This window comes from Puma concolor, chromosome D1 (assembly GCF_028749965.1).
Source record: "Puma concolor isolate L17-30 chromosome D1, mPumCon1.1.hap2, whole genome shotgun sequence".
Lineage (NCBI taxonomy): Eukaryota > Metazoa > Chordata > Mammalia > Carnivora > Felidae > Puma > Puma concolor.
In genome coordinates, this window is record NC_141676.1 from 49,594,549 (window position 1) to 49,617,282 (window position 22,734).

The 22,734-nt window shown below is 37.4% G+C and overlaps 1 protein-coding gene across 1 annotated transcript in view; it reads right to left on the minus strand.

The window, feature by feature from the left end:
• Positions 1-22,734, minus strand: part of SWAP70 (switching B cell complex subunit SWAP70) — a 78,501-nt gene that overhangs the window by 36,810 nt on the left and 18,957 nt on the right. Inside the window, exons 2-3 of the mRNA XM_025928348.2 lie at positions 15,152-15,292; positions 703-876 (exon numbers count right to left, since the gene is read on the minus strand). Coding sequence (XP_025784133.1) covers positions 703-876; positions 15,152-15,292 — 315 coding nt within the window. The remainder of the gene's footprint in view (positions 1-702; positions 877-15,151; positions 15,293-22,734) is intronic.

A 22,734-nucleotide genomic window follows, 5' to 3' on the forward strand; every position in this document is an offset into this window, starting at 1 on the left:
TTTTGTTTTTGTTTTTTTTTTAGGGGAGAACTATAGCTAATTGTAATTCTTCATATTAGTCTTTTTATATTTATTACTGTAATAAGCATGTATTACATATATAATTTTTTAAGGCAGTAAGATAGCACAGAAATCTTACTCCTGTATTTTTTTTTTCCTTTGGAAGCTAGGGAAAATAAGTCAGAACAGAACAAGCAAAATATTCTTTTTCATTTACTTTGGAAAGAACAATAAAAAGTCACCATCCTGGACTTTGAAACAAGAACAGTATTTCCTCACATAAAAACAGCCTTGAGAACAACATTGTGGATCCTATGTGTTTCCCAGATAATATCACTCAGCCAATTTGTCCTGCTTTCCTAAAATGCCATACTAGTTTGCCAATATGTAAGGAAACAAAAAATTATGTTGTGACTTGTACTGAATAAAAATTCTTTGGATATGAGGATGGATTCATTCATAACTATAGCAATTTGGAGAGGAAAAGTCCCACCCTATCTATAAATCTCCAGGGGTTATTACATGACCCCAAATCACTAAGTCTTGGACTTTCTTGGATTCAAGCTGTTTTGCCTCTGGTCCAAAAACACTAGTCCAAGATCTCCCTTGTATCTACACAATTTGAATTAAAACAATACTTCCAAGCTAGATCTATTAAATGCTATGATGGCCATGTAAGAACTTCCCAGAGCCACACCTTACCTCTTCTGGCACAATAATTAATGGATACTTGTCCTCAGATAAAAAGTTGAAAATAACCCATACTTTAAATGCATCTTCTTCTGTAATGAGCAAGGGGCTCTTGGTGAGGTTTTTTTTGACACAGAGGGTCCAACACATCCTATTGAACTCAATCTTGTCAAAGTTGTCTTGGACCTAAAAAAGAATGAGTTAAAATTTCAATGAAAAATATCCAATGAAGGAGGAAAAATTCCAAAATAAGCAGAATATAAGCCAAGTAAAACAGATACAGGCTTCCATTCTAATCAATCCAATTAACTAATAATCCAATTAATGAATAGACATTTTCTATTTTTTTTTTAATGTTTATTTATTTTTGAGACAGGGAGAGACACAGCATGAACAGGGGAGGGTCAGAGAGAGGGAGACACAGAATCTATCTGAAGCAGGCTCCAGGCTCTGAGCTGTCAGCACAGAGCCTGATGCGGGGCTAGAACTCACGGACTGCGAGATCATGACCTGAGCCGAAGTCAGCCGCTTAACCAACTGAGCCACCCAGGCGCCCTGACATTTTCTAATTTCATTTGCTTGTGTACCACACTTTCAAAGGCCCAATTAAGAATGTTATAGTTAGCCTGACACTAAAGCAATATCTATCTGCCCATATCACTCACTTGGCACATAAAATACTAGCTTGTTGAATAGTTATTTTTTCACATGTACACACTATCTTCTAAATAAAACTACCAACCCTGGTACAGAGGAGTGGAGAGTGTCAATTACTCAGTATGAGCCACATACTGATATCTCATCTTTACCCATATAGTCAAAGAAGATATTTTTTTTTGGAAAAAACTTAAACTGAAATTCTAAAAAGACAGTCTGCCCTTCAGTCATTCAATCATGCAATCAACATTCCCTCAGGATCTACTATAAGCCAAGTGCTATGTTACAAATTAAGGATATAAAGATGAAGAAGAACTTGGTCTCTGCTCACAAAATATTCAGTTTATTAGGGAAAACAGATATGCAAATAGACAAATTCTAATATAACACCATGTGTAATTCAATAGTTTTTCACTCATTCAAAAGATAAAATTTAGATAGTAATTATGATCTGCCAGAGACAATGCAAAGATACTTAATGTAGTAGTAGCCCATGTCTCCAAGGAATGCCAAGACAATTACAATACAGTGTGATAAGTACTATAATAGAAATAAGCAGAGGGTTCTGTGGGAACACTGAGGAACTAACCCATCTTAAGAACTAGGGGAAGATTTGCAGAAAAAATAACATGACAACAGAGTGGAATTCAAAGGATCATTAAAAGTCAGTTTATAGTCACTATGGAAAACCATATGCAGAATCCTCAAAAAATTAAAAATAGGACTGCCATACAATCCAGCAATTCCACTTCTGGAAATATAATTATATATTATAATATACATAATAATAATCCAATGGTAACAAAAACACTAACTCAGGTAAATATCTGTACTCCCATGTTCACAGCAACATTATTCTCAATAGCCCAGACATGGAAACAACCTAAGTATCCATTGATAGATGAATGGATAAAGAAATTGTAATACACACACACACACACACACACACACACACACACATATATATATATATAATGGAATATTATTTAGCCATAAAAAATAAGGAAATCCTACAATTTGCAACCACACGGATGGAACTTGAAGGCACTACGCTAAGTGAAATAAGTCAGAGAAAGACAAATATTGTATGATCTCACTTGTATGTGGAATCTAAAAAAAAAAAAAAAACTCATAGAAAAAGAGATCAGACTTGTGGTTACCAGAAGCAGGTGGTGGGGGGAGGGAGAACTGGAATAAGGTGGTCTAAAGATACAAACTTCCAGTTATAAAATAAACAAGTAGAAGGGAGGTAATATACAACATAATGACTATAGCTAACACTGCTGTATGACATAGAAAAGTTGTTAAGGATATAATACATCCTAAGAGTTCTCACCATAAGGAGAAAATGTTTCCCCTTTATTTTTTTCTTCCTTCTTTTCTTTTTATTGTATGTGTATGAAATGATGGATGTTAGCTGAACCTATTATGGTAATTATTTCACAATATATGTAAATCAAACCATCCTGTGAGGCTTAAAGTTATTCTGTGATGCAAGTTAATTATTTCTCAATAAAACTGGGGGAAAACAAAATGTAAACAGTTCAAGAATGGGGTAAGGAGAATTCTAGGTAGAACAATGTGAGAAAGCCCAGAGGTGGAGACAACCATGGTCAGTTCAGAAGTATTGTAGAAGTTTAATGTGAATGGAGCACTTGGTGCTAAAGAGTGGTATGATTCAAGGCTATTTTGTAAGTGCAAATAACAGAAAACACCCTGGGTTCCTTTAAACATAAAAAGAATTCATCGAAAAAACAATGGGTAACCTCAAAGATCCATCACAAGGGATGGAAAATCTAGGCTCTGAAACTAAGTCATTACCGATGTAGGCTAGTCAGTCCAAATCACAGCTGAAACTATGCATGGTAAGAGTATAGTACAGACATCACTGCCAATGTAACAAGAGGCCATCACTGCTGCCACTGACCCAGTCTTTGATCCTCTGTGTCACTCATGAGTGTCTGAACTTTTCAATATCTGAGATGTGAGACAGGTCCTTCCCCCACCAAGGCACTGTGCAATTTCCTAAACATAAGAGTTCAGATACTGGGCAGACAAAAATGATAAGTGACCCCTGCATGGAGCACAGCTAAAGATGAGGCGAGAGAGAGAAGTGAAGGCCAGATCATAAAGAGCCTTATAATCCATATTAAGGAGTTAGGATTTATCTGTACTGAAAGAGTGGATAGGAGCACCATATACAGCCTGCATTTTAAAAGCCATATTCTGGGACAATAAGTAAGATGTACTAAAGAAGGCAGAGTGGCTGGCAGGACAATATGTGCAAAGCATTTCTGTTTGGAGAAATAGAAACAAAGCGTTATGTGTACCATAAGGAAGAAGTCACTAGCTGACTACACGGAGAAATTTCTCTTGATCCCTGACTAGGACGTGTGGTTGGCACACCAGTTCCCCAGGAGTAGGACGATATCCTTTGTGCTCTGCCTGCAGTACCCTGTCTCAGTCTGACACCATTTCTCACACCACAATCATACACAATTGATCCCTTGAAGGAAAGCAGTAGTTGCTGCTGCAGCATCTTTTTTTTTTTCCTTTTTCTTTTTTAACACCATTTATGAGGACTTAGCATATGCTTGGCATTTTATATGCAGTTGCTTACTTAAACTTGATATTAGCCTTGTAAGGCTAAATATTGCCCCTATTTTACAGATCAGGAAATAGAGGTGCAGAAATATTGAGTACTTTTACCAAGTTCACATGGCTTATAAATATTAGGAAACAGAAGTTCAGAAAAATTGAATACCAAGTTCATGTAGCTGGTAAATATCAAAACTAGCATTTAAATCAAGGTTCAAATGCTGTCTCTTTCCACTATGCTAAACTGCTTATAGAACTCAACAGATGGAGGACATCTATATAATGTAAGACACCTCTATAGGACTAGTTTCACAGGCCACCACCATCAACTCTATCCACCTGCACCCCTAAAAAACACTAAGGGGAAATGACATGTACACAAAAGCATATAGGCTTACCTGAGGAACAAGAAGTGATTCTATGTGGATTATGTGACAAATTATAGGATTCCTGAGGGGGAGTGCCTAGATTTATGGCTAGAAAAGCAAACATAGACCAAATCACAAACAGCTTCATAATTTTAAGAAATAGTCCATAAGAAACTCCCAATTGAAAGGTTTTAGAGCAGAGAATGAGTAGGTCATCTACTGCTCAGATTAGTACTTTGCAGAAAAGATGGTATTTGAAGCGGATCTTGAAGTATATTGAAGGGTATGAGGATAAGTAACACAAAAGACAGGAAAAGAAATGGCATGAGCAAAGGTATGGCAGAAACATCACACCAACCAAGTCTGGGAAACAGATACAGGATGAAGGAGACAAAAGCAAGACAGAAGGAAAGATAAAGTTTTCAATTATGAGCATCTTCAACCTGTCTAGTAAGACATTCAGATGGAGGTGTCCAAAGACAAAGAAGTGGAACTGTAGCAAATGAGGAGAGGCAGACTTGTCAGTCAACTGCCTGCTAATGATGACTGAAGCCATGATGGTCAAATGAGATCACTGACAGAAAACATAAATCAAGAAAAGAGATGGGGTCAAAAAACAGAACATCAGGGGATACAGACATTACAAAACTAGAGGAGGAAGAGGAATTATGATGACCAAAAGAACAAAGTGGCAGGAGAACCACAAAGATATGAAAATTGAGTGAGGAAACAGTTAAGGAAGTTTGATCAATAGTGTCATGCTACAGAGATTAAAAAGGAGTTAAGAATAGACCACTGGTTTTCTAATTTAGGGGTTACTAGTTACCTTCAAGAGAGCCAAGAAGTTTGGGTAAAAATCAGATTGCAATGGCTTTAGAAACCAAACAAATTTTCCATAAATTTTCCCAGGAAATAAGTAGTGGCTTTTTTTTTTAAATCAAATTCACTGTATATTACTTAATTTTAATAAGTTGTCTGTTGGCTTACTCCTTCTCTAAAATATACTGGCACTATTCTTTAGTTTAATCATGCTCAATGGTAAAAGCATACTAAATGATGGCATTTACATCTTTTTAAAAAAGTACAAAATGAGATCATGTATGAAAAGCTCACAGCTAACATCATACTCAACAGTGAAAAACAGTTTTTCCTCTAAGATCAGAACAAGGCAAGGATGCCCACTCTCACCACTTCTATTCAACACAATACTGGAAGTCTTAGCCAGAGCAATTAGACAAAAAAAGGAAAAAAGAAATATAAAGCATCCAAATTAGAACAGAAAAAGTAAAACTATCTGCCAATAACATGCTCTTTCTTTTATGCAGAAAGCTCTAAAGATTCCACAAAGAAAACCTTTTAGAACTAATAAATTTGGCAAAGTTGCAGAACACTCAGAAATCAGTTGGCAAAGTTGCAGGATTCTCAAAAATCAGTTGTGTTTCAATACACTAACAATAAACAATCTAAAAAAGAAAATTTTTAAATCCCATTTAGTAGAGCATCAAAAAGAATTAAATACTTAGGAATAAACTTAACCAAGAAGGCAAAAGACTTGTACATTGCAAACTACAAAATGTTACTGAAAAAAATTAAAAATGATATAAATAAATGGAAAGACCTCCAGTGTTGATGGGCTGGAAGACTTAATATTGTTAAAACGTCCATACTACCCAAAGCAATGTACAGATTCGGTTCAATCCCCATCAAAATCCCTGTGGCTTTTTTTTTTTTTTTTTCCAGGAACAGAAAACATCATCCTGAAATTCATATGGAATCTCAAAGGACCATGAATAGCCAAAATAATCTTAAGAAGAACAAAACTGGAGGCTTTATACTTCCTAATTTCAAAACATATTACAAAGCTACAGTAATCGAAACAGTATGTATGGTACTTAGCATAAAGAGAGACATATAGACCAACAAAACAGAGAGCCCAGAAATAAACCCTTATATATGTGGTCAAATGATTTTTAACAAGGATGCCAAGACTACACATTGAGGAAAAGATAGTCTCTTCAACAAATGGTGCTAGGAAAACTGAATATCCATACGCAGAAGAAAATGGACCCTTACCTTACACCATATATAAAAATTAATGCAAAAGGGAGTAAAAATCTAAATGTAAGACCTAAAACTATAAAACTAGAAGAAAACTAGGGGAAGATCTTCATGACATTGGAATACACAATGTTCTCTTAGATAGGACATTAAAAGCCACAGGCAACAAAGCAAAAATAGAGAATCAACTACATCAAACTTAAAAACTTCTGCATACAATGACAACAATCAACAGAGTTGTACGATGGTGAACCAGTCCTTGCTACCCCAGAAGTTACACTCTAAGAGGCATATCAGGTATCAAAAAATAGAGCAACAAAACAACCATCTATATGATGAAAATGTGCTAAATGCTACAATGGGAAAACACATTACAGAGCAGCAGGTTAGCTCTGGGAAGGGCAGGGTGCAACCTGGAGAACCCTCCCTGAGGAAGTGACGATCAAGCTGAGACCTAAAAGATGAACAGGAGTTAGATGCATGTTTTGGGTAGAGGAAGCCTTACAGAAGAGGAGGCAACATGTCTGAAGGCTCTGTGGCAGGAACAGTCTTGGTAATATGAGGAACAGAGAGAAGGCCAACACAACTGCAGAGAAGGGGACAATAAGGGGAGAGGAAGAAAAGGAGGGCAGAGGCCAAATCAAACATAGCCCAGTACACCATGATAAGGATGTTGCACTTTACCTAAAAACAACAGCAAACTATTGAAGGGTATAGGTTCAATATCAAGTGCTTGCTAAATTAAAATAGATCTATAAATTGAGAACATCACAAGGTCTGTTCTACCTACAAAAGATCTAGGAATCTATGATTCCATACTCTACCCCATCTAAGACTGCAAACTGTGCTCCAAAATCCCAGTTTATATCATACATAATAAATTGTCTCACATCTTTTGGAAAACTAATAATGGCTGCCAATGGTTTCAGGGTGTCCAAATGGAAGATAATATCTTAGAAAGAAATATGTAGAGTTGTTCTTATTTTCAACATATATATTTCTTTTCACTAAAATCCATACAAGATAGCAATACTATTTATAGATTTCAATTCTGACTCAAAGTTCTGAAAGTATTTACAAAACTAAAATCACGTGTTCTCTAAACTAGAATTTTCATCCAAACCAGCTAAAGACTAAAGTTCCTATGGCACAGAGTCAGTTCTCAGAAGACAGGGAAATTGGCCAATTTGATGCTTTAGACATTGGTTGGAGAATATGTTTTCTCAGAAAGCATTCATACTCTTCAATCAATAATTCTACTTCATATAATCTATCCCAAAAAGGGAATCAGAGTCAGATAAAGATTTACGTAGGGTAGTGACTATTATTTATAAAAGTGGAAAAAAATAAAAATAAAATATAAGCCCACCAAAAAGGGAATCGTTATAAAGTCATGGTACAAAACGATTATACAGTCACTTAGTAGCTGGGTAACCTTAGACAAGCATTTTAACCCAAAGCCCAGTCTCTTCTTTAAAATGGTATTAATGATGGTACTTAACCCATGGAGTTAATATAAAGAATTAATTAGAACATTTGTTTAAAATATTTAGCATAGTTTCTGATACATAGTAAACTCTAAATAAATGTTACCACTTTATCTTTATATTCAGGTTTTAAAAAAATTTAATGGCATGGAAAAGGCAATATTTATGTCTTCAATATGATCCAAATTTGAAAAACAATATATACAAAGACAGCTAAAAAAAACAGACTTAAAGCAAACAGATCAAAATGATAATAGTGACTGCCTTTAGATGGTAAGGTTATGGGTGATATAGGTTTTCTTAATAAATTCCTCTTTTTTCTTAATTTCTAACAATAACCTGTGTTTCCTTTACAATTAAAGAAACTGCTTATATTATAATATTTCACGTTAATCATCAGGAAGATTCAAATCAAAACACAGTAAGATACCATACTTCATACTTACTAGGATGGCTAAAATCAAAATGATAGAAAATAACAAGCACTGTGAGGATACGAAGAAATTGGAACCCTCATACATTGCTGGTAGGAAAGTAAAATGTGCATCTGCTTTGGAAAACAGTTTTACAGATCCCCAAAACGATAAACACAGAGTTGCTGGAGGGCCTGGCTGACTCAGTTGGTGGAGCATGCAACTCTTGATGTCAGGGTTATGAGTTCAAGCCCCACAAGGGGCATTAAGCTTACTTAAATAAAATAAACATAGAGTTGCCATATGACCCAAGAATTCCATTCCTAGGTAGTATACTCTTGGGTTAAATACCATCATCATCCATTTTAAAGAGAATTGAAAATGTATATCCACACAAAAACCTGAACATGAACACTCCCAGCAAATTTACGATAACCAAAAAGTGAAAACAACACAAAGATCCATAACCGAATAAACGTGCAAACAAAAGGTAGTATAATTATAATGAAATATTCAGCCATCAAAAGGAATGAAGTGCCATCACATGCTACAATGTAGATGAATTCGAAGACATTATGCTAAATGAAAGAAGGCAGACACTAAAGGCCTCATATTATAGGAGTCCAGAATAGGCAAATCCGTAGAGACAGAAAGTAGATTAGTGGTTTCCTAGGAGTGTGGGGAAGGAGAGAGTGAGTGCTAGTGGGTACAGTTTTCTTGAAGGAAGGTGGGGGAAATATTGTAAAATTGGCTGTGATGATGGCTGCACAAAAAATGTGACTATACCAAGAACCACTGAATTGCACACTTTAATTGCATGGCATGCGAATACTCAATAAGACTGGTTATTTGAAAAAAAAATTATTTAAATTATATCAGTCTTAGACTTGTATTGCTGGCCACAGTACTCAAGGGCATAAAGTCATCCATAGTTTTTATCATTTAACCTCTTTATTCACTCAGAAGTTTTTAGTGCTGTATAACTTCACTAATATGATGAAAATGTAGAGTCCAACTTGGCCATTGTGCCAAAATAATACTATATAACTTTCAAGCAACAATGAAAGAAGAAATAACATGGCTAAAGGACAGTAAGAAGAATTGCTCAAAAACATAGTCTTGGGTTTTTAAGAGCAATACGACTTCCTATTAAATGATAGTTGTTAGGCACACATTTGAAGACATTTTGATTGCTGAAGGTATATTCATTCAAGTAACAGAAAACTGAAACCTCATTTTATGGAAGAACTGTAACTGACATGAACAGCAAGCATCTGGTGTCAGCCTAGGAAAACAATGCAGAGGCTACTAACCTCTAGAGAAGGGACATTGTATTGAACTGAAAGGTTTCTTTTTTTCTTTTATATGTACGTATGTTTCCCAAAAGCCAAAGGCCAAAAAAGAAAAGGATTATGATAGAAAAGCAGCAGATTCCCCAATAAGGACTTGGTATCTTCCCAAAGGATTACTGGTTTAAATCATAATAGCGCAGATCAACCTTTAATATGCGGAATCAGGGAAAAGAATTGACAATGATTGAACCCAAAAGCCTAACAGGCTATTAAATCTCATGCAAGAATTAGGTTGCCACATAAATATGCTAAAGCAGACTAGCTTTTGATGTAGTCTATTGGGGATCAGTAGTAAAAAGGTAACAATATACTGCTTTCTTCAATTATTCACTGTCAGATAATCCAGGTATAATGTCTCTTTGCAAAAAGAAAGAGGAGAAAGTTCACAAAAACACTCTTCCTAGATGTTTATAGAATTCCATTCTTTTTTTTTTTTTTTTCAATGTTTTTTTATTTTTTATTTTTGGGACAGAGAGAGACAGAGCATGAATGGGGGAGGGGCAGAGAGAGAGGGAGACACAGAATCTGAAACAGGCTCCAGGCTCTGAGCCATCAGCCCAGAGCCTGACGCGGGGCTCGAACTCACGGACCGCGAGATCGTGACCTGGCTGAAGTCGGACGCTTAACCGACTGCGCCACCCAGGCGCCCCATAGAATTCCATTCTTTACTAAAGGAGGAATTTAACAAACAAGCAAAAAAATTAAAAAGCCAACACTCAGGGAAGGCAAAATATCTGATACAAGAACATAAGCATATTAATCATTTGATGTCTCAGAAAAGCTGAAAATCAATTCTATCAATGTGAAGAACAGGAATGATAATCTCTGAAGAAGTAAATACAGAAATCAAATGGAAAAATTACTTTTTAGGAAGTGAATTTCAACATAACTTATCTCTTGGTCCCAACCCCTTCAGAATAATTCTAGGCAAAGGCAGAAAACCTCTAAAACAACCTGGGGGAAAACTGAGAAGAATGAACACTAAAGAACACCAGATACTAATCAATCACAAGAAAAGAATCATCTTAAAAACACTTAAGGGGGCACCTGGCTGCCTCAGTCGGTAGAACATGCAACTCTTGATCTCAGAGTTGTGAGTTCAAGTCCCATGTTGGGTGTAGAGGTTACTTAAAAAATAAAATAAAATTGGGGTGCCTGGGTGGCTCAGTTAAGAGAAATTAAATGGCTCAGGTCTAAAATCTATCTAACCCCTGGGGCTCCTGGGTGGCTCAGTTAAGCATCTGACTCTTGATCTCTGTCAGGTCATGATCTCACAGTTCATGTGTTCAAGCCCCCCACTGGGATCTGCGAGAATGATGCGGAGCCTGCTGGGGATTCTGTCTCTCCATCTCTCTGTTCCTCCCCCACTTTTGCTAAGACTCTCTTTCTCTCAAAGTAAATAAATAAACTTTAAAAAAAATCTATCTAACCCTTATCAGTTAGGCAACATTATGCTCTGTTTCCTCTTGAGCTAATTGGAAATAAGTCCAATTATGCATTGCAGGATTAACATGAGGATCAAATGAGATAGTATACACGTGTGTGTCATACACATATGTATATGACACAGACATATATATCACATCTTGCAAATGTTTGATCATTACTTTATATCTTCTTTGCATAACTGATGACCATCTCTACATTTTATGTTAACATTCTCCAGTTACTATTGGCATTTTTTCAACAAACTTTCAAAACAAGGCAATAATCTTTGCTCAATTTAAACCCACACCATGGAAACCCTGGCTGCTTTACTTGGACTGAAGGTCTGCCAAAATTCCACTCCAGGTGGCTAAGCAATAATAAACAAGAACTTACTGTTTCATCACATCCTCACTCATTTTGTGAATAAGTTTTTCTCCAAATTTAGTGGCTAATTTTGAACTTTTAAAATACTGCTATATTTTCTCCCCCAGTTAAAAAACTTTAAAAAACCTAAATATGGGTGCCTGGGTGGCTCAGTTGGTTAAGCATCTGACTCTTAATTTCAGCTCAGGTCATGATCTCATGGTCCTGAGATCAAGATTAGGATTCTCACTCTCCCTCCCCATCTGCCCCTCCCCTGCTCCTGCTAGCTCAAAAATAAGTCAATAAAATACCTAAATACCAAAACAAAAAACATTTTAAAACTTAAAATTCAAGATATTTAAAGAAAGTTACACCAACGAGAAAAAAAATGCAGTATTAAGAGTACAGCACTTCAAGATATGAAACCATGTTTCTCTACTATCCATTTGCCCACCCCACACAAATTCTAGCACTGAAAAGGCAATTTTCAGATTTCTGAGAATGTCCCAATGTTCTATTTATTTTTATTTTATTTTTTCATTTTAGAGAGCACGCACAAGCAGAGATCATGACCTGAGCCGAAATCAAGAGTTGGACATTCAACTGACTTAGCCACCCAGGCGCCCCTGTTCTATATTTTAATAACGGACATAATTTTTAAGATTAAACACATGCACACAGCAGGTCATCAAACATTTGCAGAATTTAAGACATATTTACTGGGGCACCTGGGTGGCTCAGTCAGCTGAGCATCCAACTTGATTGAGTTCAGGTCATGATCTCCATCTTGCAGTTGGTGAATTTGAGCCCCACATCAGGCTTGCTGCTGTCAGCCCGTCAGCACAAAGCCTGCTTCTGATTCTCTGTCCTCCTCTCTCCCCCTCTCCTGCTTGCACTCTCTCAAAAATAAATAAACATTTTTTAAAAAGACATATTTACTTATAATACAACTACAGACCATAAATGAGCCACCTGATCAATGAATAGAACAGCAAGCAGCCAGGAAAAAAACTCCAGAAAATAGTACAGCATCATACTATGAAGTTTTAATCAGTTTCTGTACAATTTGATTAAAGGATTTTTTATTGAGATATAATTCACATACCATAAAATTTGTACTTTAAGGTATGCAATTTGGTAGTTTTTAATATATTCACAAAGGTTTGCAACCATCATCACTACCTAACTCTGGAACATTTTCATCATCCCAAAAAGAAACCCCAAGCCCATTAATAGTTACTCTCCATTCCCACCTCCCATCAGCCTCTGTCAACCACTAATCTACATTGTATCTCCATGTGTTTGCCTGTTTTGGACACATGATATAAATGGAATCACATAATTTGTAGCTTTTGTGAGTTTGATTAAATCTTATATTTCATTATGCTGTGTTTCTCTCTTTTTTTTCCTAATTACTAGGCATGATCAAAGCAATGTTACCATCTTTTCAGGAGAAATACTTTAAAAACGTAACACAGATACACATAAAACAAACACACAAAGAGCAGAAAATTGTATTGTGAGGCTGATATGGAATAACAGATACAGGTACAATGAACACTACATAAATGAACACACTGTAATCTTGACAACCTTTGCTATAAAATTTCTGAAAAACATGTAATTTTAAAAAGAATCCTCACCAACATTTTAGCATTTTCCAAACTACTAATTTAACTTACTACCATAAATTTTAATTACTGCACTTTACTATTATGAAAAAACACTAAACTATAAAAAATGTATACAGCAATAACAATCCAAAGAAGTCCCAGAAACAAATATGCAAATAGTTGTGATATTTAGGTGATGGGAAAATACAGTTTTTAAATGTTTTTAAGTTTGTTGTTTAAGTAATCTCTATACCCAATGTGGGGCTCTAACCCCTGACCCCAAGATCAAGAGTCACATATTCCTCTCAGTCAGCCAGGCACCCCAAACATACTTTATTTTTAGTTTAAACGTATTATCATTGTCACTTTTTGAAAGGCATTTTTTTTTTTAATTTTTTTTCAACGTTTTTTATTTATTTTTGGGACAGAGAGAGACAGAGCATGAACGGGGGAGGGGCAGAGAGAGAGGGAGACACAGAATCGGAAACAGGCTCCAGGCTCTGAGCCATCAGCCCAGAGCCCAACGCGGGGCTCGAACTCACGGACCGCGAGATCGTGACCTGGCTGAAGTCGGACGCTTAACTGACTGCGCCACCCAGGCGCCCCTGAAAGGCATTTTTAAGGGCACCTGGGTGGCTCAGTGAGCTAAGCATTCGACTTTGGGTCAGGTCATGATTTAACAGTTCATGAGATCGAGCCCCATGTCAGGCTCTGTGCTAACAGCTCAGAGCCTGGAGTCTGCTTCAGATTCTGTATCTCTCTCTGCCCCTCCTCCACTCATGCTGTCTCTCACTCTCGCTCTCTCTCTGTCTCCAAAATAAATAAACATTTAAAAAAAGGCATTTTTAAAATACATCCAAAATTTTTCAGGCTCGATGTTATAAATAGGCAAAAGCAGGAATTTCTCAACTGTTCATGTGAATATATGACTACTTCCATATCTAAACTAAATATATACAATATGGAAAGATGACACTAATACACTGTTCAATTATAAAAAATAATTTGAAGAACTATATGTATAGCATCTTAGCCATATGGAAACAAAACACTATCGCTTATATAGGTGTGTGTTTGCATGTATATATTTAAAAGATATTCACCAAACTGTTAACAGTGGTTACTCCTGGAGAATGAGTCTAAAAAGAGTAAAGGGACATTCACTTTTTATTTCACATATTTTTGTATTAACTGCCTATTTAATAGTAAGAACATGCTACCTTTCATAATTTTTTAATCACTAATATTTTTAATTACTTGAAGGTGCCAACAGTTTAGAGTATTTTCTTCTAAATAGAAATCAAAGTACATTAATTCAACACCTTATGCCAATTTTCTTTTTTGAGAGAGACAGAGTAAAGAGGGGCAGAGGGAGAGGGAGAGAGTGAGAATCTTAAGCAGGCTCCATGCCCACTCAGCACAAGTCCGACATCTCGATCTCACAATCAGGTCTCGATCTCACGATTGGGTCTAAATCTCACGACCGTGGCATCATAACCTGAGCCAATATCAAGAGTCAGACATTTAATTGACTGAGCCGCCCAGGCACCCCTTTTTGTGTCAGTTTTTAATTACCCAAACCAAGGGAAAAATTGAACATGGCAGCAAATGCCAAAAGGTTATATTTGGCTTCCAAATATATAATAGGTTTTTGTAGATCTTCACTCATAATATACCCCACAAGAAGCATCTGAGTGGTACCCTGAAAAGTCTATGATGAAAACTTGGCTGTACAATAGCTATTTAGTAAAGATAATTAACATTACCTTTAGTATTCACAGTTTACCCTAACATACCCATTCTTTAACAATCATTGCCAACACATGTGGAACCAGAAGTTAACAGCACTCTGAGAGAAGACAGTTACACAGACTAATAGAAAATACAGGTAGCTCTTAATTTCAAAACAATGAACCAAGCTGGAAAACATCAAACCAAGTTTTAGAAGAGAGGGGAAGAAGAAGAAATAGGAAGCAATGTCTCACATTCTTTCCTTTCTGATTTTATCTCATGATGGCTCAAACCTGAACTCCTCAGTGAACTCACCAAAAAGGGGCTCTAGGACCCACTTGAAATGTGCAAATCAAACAGGAAGAATCAAACAGGAAGACATTAGAAGCATACCTTTTCCAAAATGAACTTGTTTAAATACGGCATGTAGCCCTGATTGGAGACGGGCCCCTCATCGTCATCCCTGAAGTGCTCTTCAAGGGCAACAGGGTCATGTGGAACCTTCAGCACCGTGCACAGGTTATGAGAAAGGACCTATGGGGGAAAGAAAGTAGTTTAAAGGCATCCACTACCCAGCACATGGCAGCTTCACTGAACACAATGGCTCAGTGTGCGTTGGTCCTGCCCTAGGGAGAGAAAAATGGAGAATAAGCCAGCAAGTATCGGGTGAGTACTTCTTGGCTGCCAGCTCCTCACTTGGCTGTTACCTCATTCCCTCCCCAGTGTTGGTTCACTTCAAACAAGTCTCTGTTACATACCGACAATGAGCCGGCTCCAAGCAAGATCTGTGACTATACATGGGAATAAAAGGCACAGCACAGGGAATACAGTCAATGATATTGTAATAGCACTGTATGGCGACAGATGGTGGCTACACTTGTGGTGAGCATAGCTTAACATACAAAGAAGCTGAATCACTATTTTGTACACCTGAAACTAATGTACATCGTGTTTCAACTCTAGTCAAATTAAAACAAAAATTTTTATCTGTGACTATAATATTCCTTATAGTTTTTTATTAATTGGCCCACATTAGAAAGAAAAAGGAGGTTAAGAGTAAGAGGATGTTTTCAAAATTAAACTTCTCCCCAAGTAGAGCAGTGTCAGAACCGTAAGAGAAAGAATGTGGTGCTGGGCACCTGCAGCACAGGGTTCTGGACAAAGTGACTGATCTGAGCCACTCACATTTCTCTGGGCTTCAGTGTTCTCACTTGTTCAACACAAAGGGCCAAGTTAATACACAAATGTACCAAATATTAATTAGCAATCTCTAAGTGTCCAAATGTCTCTAAAATTCTACGATACTAGGCTGTTTTCAGCATAAATATAAAAGAACATGAATATAAAAAGCGAAAAGAAATCAAGGGCCTGGTTTAGAAAGAGGAGAAAAATCATTGCAAAATATCTCAGAAGTCACCAAAATGGTTGAAATCTTTTGCAGAAAATTTGCATTCCATATATAAAGCATTACTGGTCTTGGCATAACCTAAGTGCATACTTTAACAATCAGGTAGTTGAATTAGCAGTTTGGGCTATCTCAGTACTAACCTCATTTCATATTAAATGAAAATTTCAAAATAAAACTTAAATCCCTCCCATTTCATTTGTGCACTCTAAACACATCAAAATACATAGCTAAGGCTATACTTCCTTCAACAGAGAATCTTATCAGATGTTAAATCAGATGTTAAAATATTCCATATTTTCTCGGCTGTATGCATTTAATCACTTAAAGAACCACATTCATCTCATTGAAGACTTTCAATGCCATTAAGCAAGTCACTTTTTTCTACATACACATATTTCAGTTAGGATTTTTTAAGATGAAAAAAATTTAACCTATAAAAAGAATATTTGCATATCTTCTCTCTATATTTGTTTTGTTTCTCAAAGCTTCATTTATGTGGAGATCCTTTTCTACATGCTCTGCTGGTTTTAAGGAAGTAAGTAAAGTAAAGGAAGTAAATTCACAAATGGTTATAAATGAAGTAATGAAGACTTTTATCAGCCCCTACAAAGCAGGCTGTGTTTCTCAAGCAAAACCTCTATTTGCCAATAGTAGAGCACATGAAAAGAACACGGTAGAGCTTTTGCTGAAGAATCTTGCACCACAGTCAGCAAAGACCCAAATAGATACTTCCTTTCACTATTTACCTAGTAAAACCTAGGGAGTAATTATCTCCTCCCAAAGAGGTTCTGTGAGGATCAACTTCAAGAATATAAAGTGTTTATACATTTTTTTCTTTTTTTTTTTTAATTTTTTTAACGTTTATTTATTTTTGAGACAGAGAGAGACAGAGCATGAACGGGGGAGGGGCAGAGAGAGAGGGAGACACAGAATTTGAAACAGGCTCCAGGCTCTGAGCCATCAGCACAGAGCCTGATGCGGGGCTTGAACTCACGAACCGCGAGATCACGACCTGAGCCAAAGTCGGATGCTTAACCGACTGAGCCACCCAGGCGCCCCTATACATTTTTTTAAAAACACTTTTCTTTGTTTTTGAGCGACAGAGTGGGAGCAGGGGAAGGACAGGGAGAGAGAGAGACACACACACACAGATCCGAAGCAGGCTCCAGGCTCTAAGCAGTCAGCACACAGCCTGACACAGGGCTCGAACCCACGAAGAGTGAGATCATGACCTGAGCCAAAGTTGAGGCTTAACCGACTGAGCCACCCAGGTGCCAAGAATATAAAGTGTTTAAAAACTGTAATGTACTATAGAAGTAAGAGTTTAGAGAAATAAGTAATTTTCTCAGATAAGGCTCAAAGGTCATTCCAATTTGAAATCATGTAGGACTTTAATCAAAGTAAAAATTCCCAACCACTGGTTAAATTCTGGTGTGTTCATAAAACAATAACAATAAGGAAGCTCCCTGTGGATACAAAAAGATATCCAAAATAAAGTGAAAAAAGCAATATGCTTAAGACTATGTATAGTGTGCCATCTTTTATGTAAAAGAAAGAAAAAATGAGAAACTCTAAGAGGATATGTAAGAAACTAACAACAGTAGGGGGAAGACTAGCTTGATGGTAGACCAGGGGTAGAAGACTTTTCACTGTACCTCTCTTTTTCTTAAGTTTGAAAAAAATTTTACCTATTCAAAAGTGTTCTAACTATTTAAAAATTACACAGGTATTTTTATTTTTTCAACGTTTTTTTTTTGTTTTTTTGTTTTTTTGTTTTTTTTTATTTTTGGGACAGAGAGAGACAGAGCATGAACGGGCGAGGGGCAGAGAGAGAGGGAGACACAGAATCGGAAACAGGCTCCAGGCTCTGAGCCATCAGCCCAGAGCCCGACGCGGGGCTCGAACTCACGGACCGCGAGATCGTAACCTGGCTGAAGTCGGACGCTTAACCGACTGCGCCACCCAGGCGCCCCTACACAGGTATTTTTAAAAAGTGGCTGACCTAGGGGCGCCTGGGTGGCTCAGTCGGAAAAGCGGCCGACTTCAGCTCAGGTCACGATCTCACTGTCCGTGAGTTCGAGCCCCGTGTCGGGCTCTGGGCTGACGGCTCAGAGCCTGGAGCCTGTTTCAGATTCTGTGTCTCCCTCTCTCTGATCCTCCCCTGTTCATGCTCTGTCTCTCTCTGTCTCAAAAATCAATAAAACGTTAAAAAAATTAAAAAAAAAAAAAAAGTGGCTGACCTAAGGTCATACAGCTAAATCTATCCTTGAAGTCTATATTTTTTTCTTCTACATTAACCTATTCTCTAGAGGTTAGGTATAAAAGGAAGACATATTCCACAGCAATGTACCATGATTAACAGATGAGTGAGAAGTAAGGGCAATAAATGAGTTCAGAAAGGAAAAACAATGTGTGCTAAGATGACTTCACAGAGGACATGAAATGTAACCTAGGCCTTAAAACAAGGAGAGCTTGGGGCACCTGGGTGGCTCAGTCGGTTAAGCGTCAGACTTCAGCTCAGGTCACAATCTCGCGGTCCATGAGTTCGAGCCCCGCGTTGGGCTCTGGGCTGATGGCTCAGAGCCTGGAGCCTGCTTCCAATTCTGTGTCTCCCTCTCTCTCTGCCCCTCCCCCGTTCATGCTCTGTCTCTCTCTGTCTCAAAAATAAATAAACATTAAAAAAAAAAAAAAATTAAAAAAAAAAAAAACAAGGAGAGCTTTTTGGATAGGAAAGGGCAATTGGAGGCTTTCAGATAGGGAAATAACATGAGAAAAGTAGATGATTAATGTAAACGCTTCAGGGTACAAAAAGAAGACACCAATCTCTCCCACACCTCCCTTGCTCTACCTTTGGGTTTCACAGATCTTCCAATTAAAGTCCTGGCAGGGTCTTTGGATGCCATATTGTCATCTTTTTCATCTGACAGATGATGAGTACTGGCTCAAAGAGATAAAAATGTATTAATTTTTTTTTAAATAGGGTTATTTAGCAGAACTGAGACTAGAACTCAGGTTTTGTAATACCTGGTCCAACACTCTCTAGTAATAAGGAACATCATGGTTTTAGTTCTCTAAAATCAACAATGATCTTTGTATGTGTAGGTGCTTGGTTCAAATCAGTGATCCCGCTAAAGATTTAGATTTGAACTCTAGACTTCAGCCTTGACAATTAAACAGCACTTTCGTGAAACAGAGGGATAGCAGAATTCAATGACAATTTTCTTAACCGCCTTTATCTTTATTTAAACAAATAGTGAGAGAGACAGGACTCAATAGTAACAAGGACCCCGGAGGAGACCTGAGCACCAGCCCTGCTCGTGCAGTGTGTTCCTGTTCAGTGGTTTGCCACTTGCTGTTTTATAACGGTTTAATGTTTTGCTGTTTATTCGCTCAGTCAGCATCCTTACTGCAGAATAAGGTGTTAATCTTGCTTCTAACAAAAAAAATTTTTAAGTCCAATCCTTAACTGTCAACCCAAACTCATTTTATGAATTTAGCAAAAAGAGCTATAATTTGATCAGAAATTCAGCTTTTTTCAATATGGCCTAGAATAGGGAAGTCTTCAAACAAAATAACAAACTGGATAATACTTCAATGAAAAGGTTTTGTTATTAAAAGAGAAACAAACCATTGTGTGCTATCTTTAAACTTAAAAAAAAAATTTATGAGCAATTTTTTAAAAGCCTAGAGAGTATCTCAAGTTTTTTTAAACAAAAAATAAAATGTATAAAGAAACCAGAATCTTGAAGGCCAGAGTATAAACTACTAACAAGAAGTAAACACTCCATAAGCTTGTCCAGTAGGTTATTATGCTTTTCAGAGTAGACTCATATCATCCATCAGTTGGTTTTAGTCTTGCCCCTGAGAAAGTAGGTATTACTACTATTTTACAGATGAAGAGGCTGAGTCAGAAATTACGAGATGTGCCCAAATCACAGAGTTTCATGTGCAGTGAAACTGGGACTAGAACCCAAGTCTCCTGCTCTGATGCCCTTTTCTCATTTGCCACTTTCCTTCTCTTTCTGGAAAAACAGAGAGCCCTATGACTGTGTAGCTGTGCATGCACGTTGTAGCTAATTTGCAGTGATGGACTGACTGCTGCTCCCCCAGCCCTACCTAGTCAGCTCTCCAGGACCCAACAAGATGGCTCCACTACTTTGTGGAGCCGCGTTAAATCCACTGGTGAAGAATGTATGTCAGAACACTGGGACCATTCTCTCTCAAGGGGCCCCCATCTCCTAGTATCTACCTTTGGGGGAATGAGTTCCAAGAGGGACTAGCCCCCTCTGCAGATGAGGAAGCTGGAAAGCAGATCAGAACAAAAGCAATCGGGAGGAAACAAGGCTGCAAGTTCTCAGTTTGTATAAGGACTGCCCCTGAATCACTCTAATCAGAGTGTTTGCAAGTTTCTCAAAAAAGTTGAATTTATCCAACTTCAAATGCCAGCTCCTCCAAAGGCCATTCTTTTAGCGCCCACATGATTGCTAAGCAACTTTGTTCTCATTCCCCTGATTTGAAGAATAAACTATTGTCACTAAAATAAAAGATCCACATCCATGCCAAAAACCCATCTCTCCCATTCTTTCATAGCCATCTACTATTGCCTCTGCAGGGCCTTTGCTGACAAGAGATGACTAATTAACTGCATGAGCCCTGTTCGCTGGTCTGTTCCTGTTCAGTGGTTTGCCATTTACCCTTTTTATGTGCTTTGCTCCAACTATCATGAAAATGAAATCAAGGATGATGAACGACTAAATGGTGTTTTAACATACAAGTCCATAATGTTTACCCTCCTCCCTCCCAAAGATGTAGAGATTATAAAGGTTCTCTGAAATGTGCCCCCCGCCACACACACACAAGTCACAGTTTCCCTTTACAGGATGTGCGTAATGGACAAACTTCAACACTGAAGAAAAGGGGGGTGGGGATCTCCATTCCAACAAGCTTATCTGAACTAACACAATCATAGAATTATAACTCATAGTAAGCAATCTTTTTTTAAAACATGAAAATTCCTGTCTGATTTATAAAATTTCATGCTAATGGCAAATTACCAGAAAACTCTTCCTAACAATGAACCAGAATGACCAATTTCCTACCGGTATTATGCCCTGCCTTAAGAGCATTGTCTTAATAGAGGTCCTGCCCCTTACCACATAGAGTCATTTTCCCTTTCCTGACAATATCCTTTCATCCTGCTTATCACTGTTTTAAGTCTTGCTTGCTTTCTCTTAAATTATCTTCATTGTATTCAGTCTCAGAAATCTCAAAGTCAATGTTGACTCAGTCCCTAAATGCAATCACCATCCTAGACACTTTTACCAAATTAATTTTAAAGTAAGGTTTCCATCACATTATCCTCTCATCTAAAATTCTTCAAAAGCCTACAGAAGCAAGACCCAAATAAGTTCTCAGCCCTGTATTTAAGTCACTAGACAAGTCAGGCCCTCTTTATCTTTCTAGCTTTTTTTCCTGCTGCTATGCACCAACTGTACAAATCCCACCAAACAAGTTTACTCACTGTATCCCACCCAAACTCTGTACCACCCCCCCTTCCCTCAAGGCCTTTGCTCCAACCACCCCTATGCCTCCATTTCTACCTAAAATAAGTGCCATCCTTTTCAGAAGCCTCCACCACCCAAAATCAAGATAGGCTTTCCTCACTTTGCATCTCCCAATCACTTTGTAGCTCTTATCTTATACTACCACACATGATTTTGCTCTCCCATAAGATGGTAAATTTCTGAAAGAAAGGCCCATGTCTTACCTATCCTTGCATTCCCACAGCACCTAACATGCTATTCAAAAGGCAGAAGTCTTTCAATAAATTGAAATAAATTTCAATAAATGCTGAACAAATTCTTTCTAAAAATTCTTTCAACAGTAAAACCATATTATTTTAATAATGACAACAATCTTAGGGAATGTCCTACTCCTATCTCCTTATTTCACAGATAAGAACACTGGGGCCTGAGGCTTAGCCTAAGTCAAACACTGATTAGTAACAAAACAAGGATGAGAACCCCAGTCTATCCGCCTGTCCCACAATAACAGCATGCTAGAACATTCCCTTCTGTCTAGTTACTGGGTCATTCTCCGCAAACTCTAAGAAACCTTTACTGGCCCTCCTGTCCACTGAACTCCTATTCAGCATTTGAATGAATGACTTCATATGCTAGCAGTATCTCAAATACCTAACTGCAGCTCAGTGATGGAGGGAACCTTTCATAACACTTATATCCACATCCTTCACAGAGACTACTAGTAAGAGCATAACACTTATGAACAGACTATGGCAGCATATCTAACTCAAAACCACCTGTTGTGATGTTGTCCAGAGACTATATGCCACTAAACTACCTACAGTAAATGCTACAGGATTGCATTCTAAATGAACCATCTTTAATAAGTTATTTCAGATACTTCATTAACTTATTCCTCTTCAGATATCAAACTGACAATATCAGTAAATTTGACCACATAAAAAGTGTTTTAATTTCCCTTTAAAAAGAGACACCATAGGGGTGCCTGGGTGGCTCAGTTGATTAAGCAGCCAACTCTTGATATT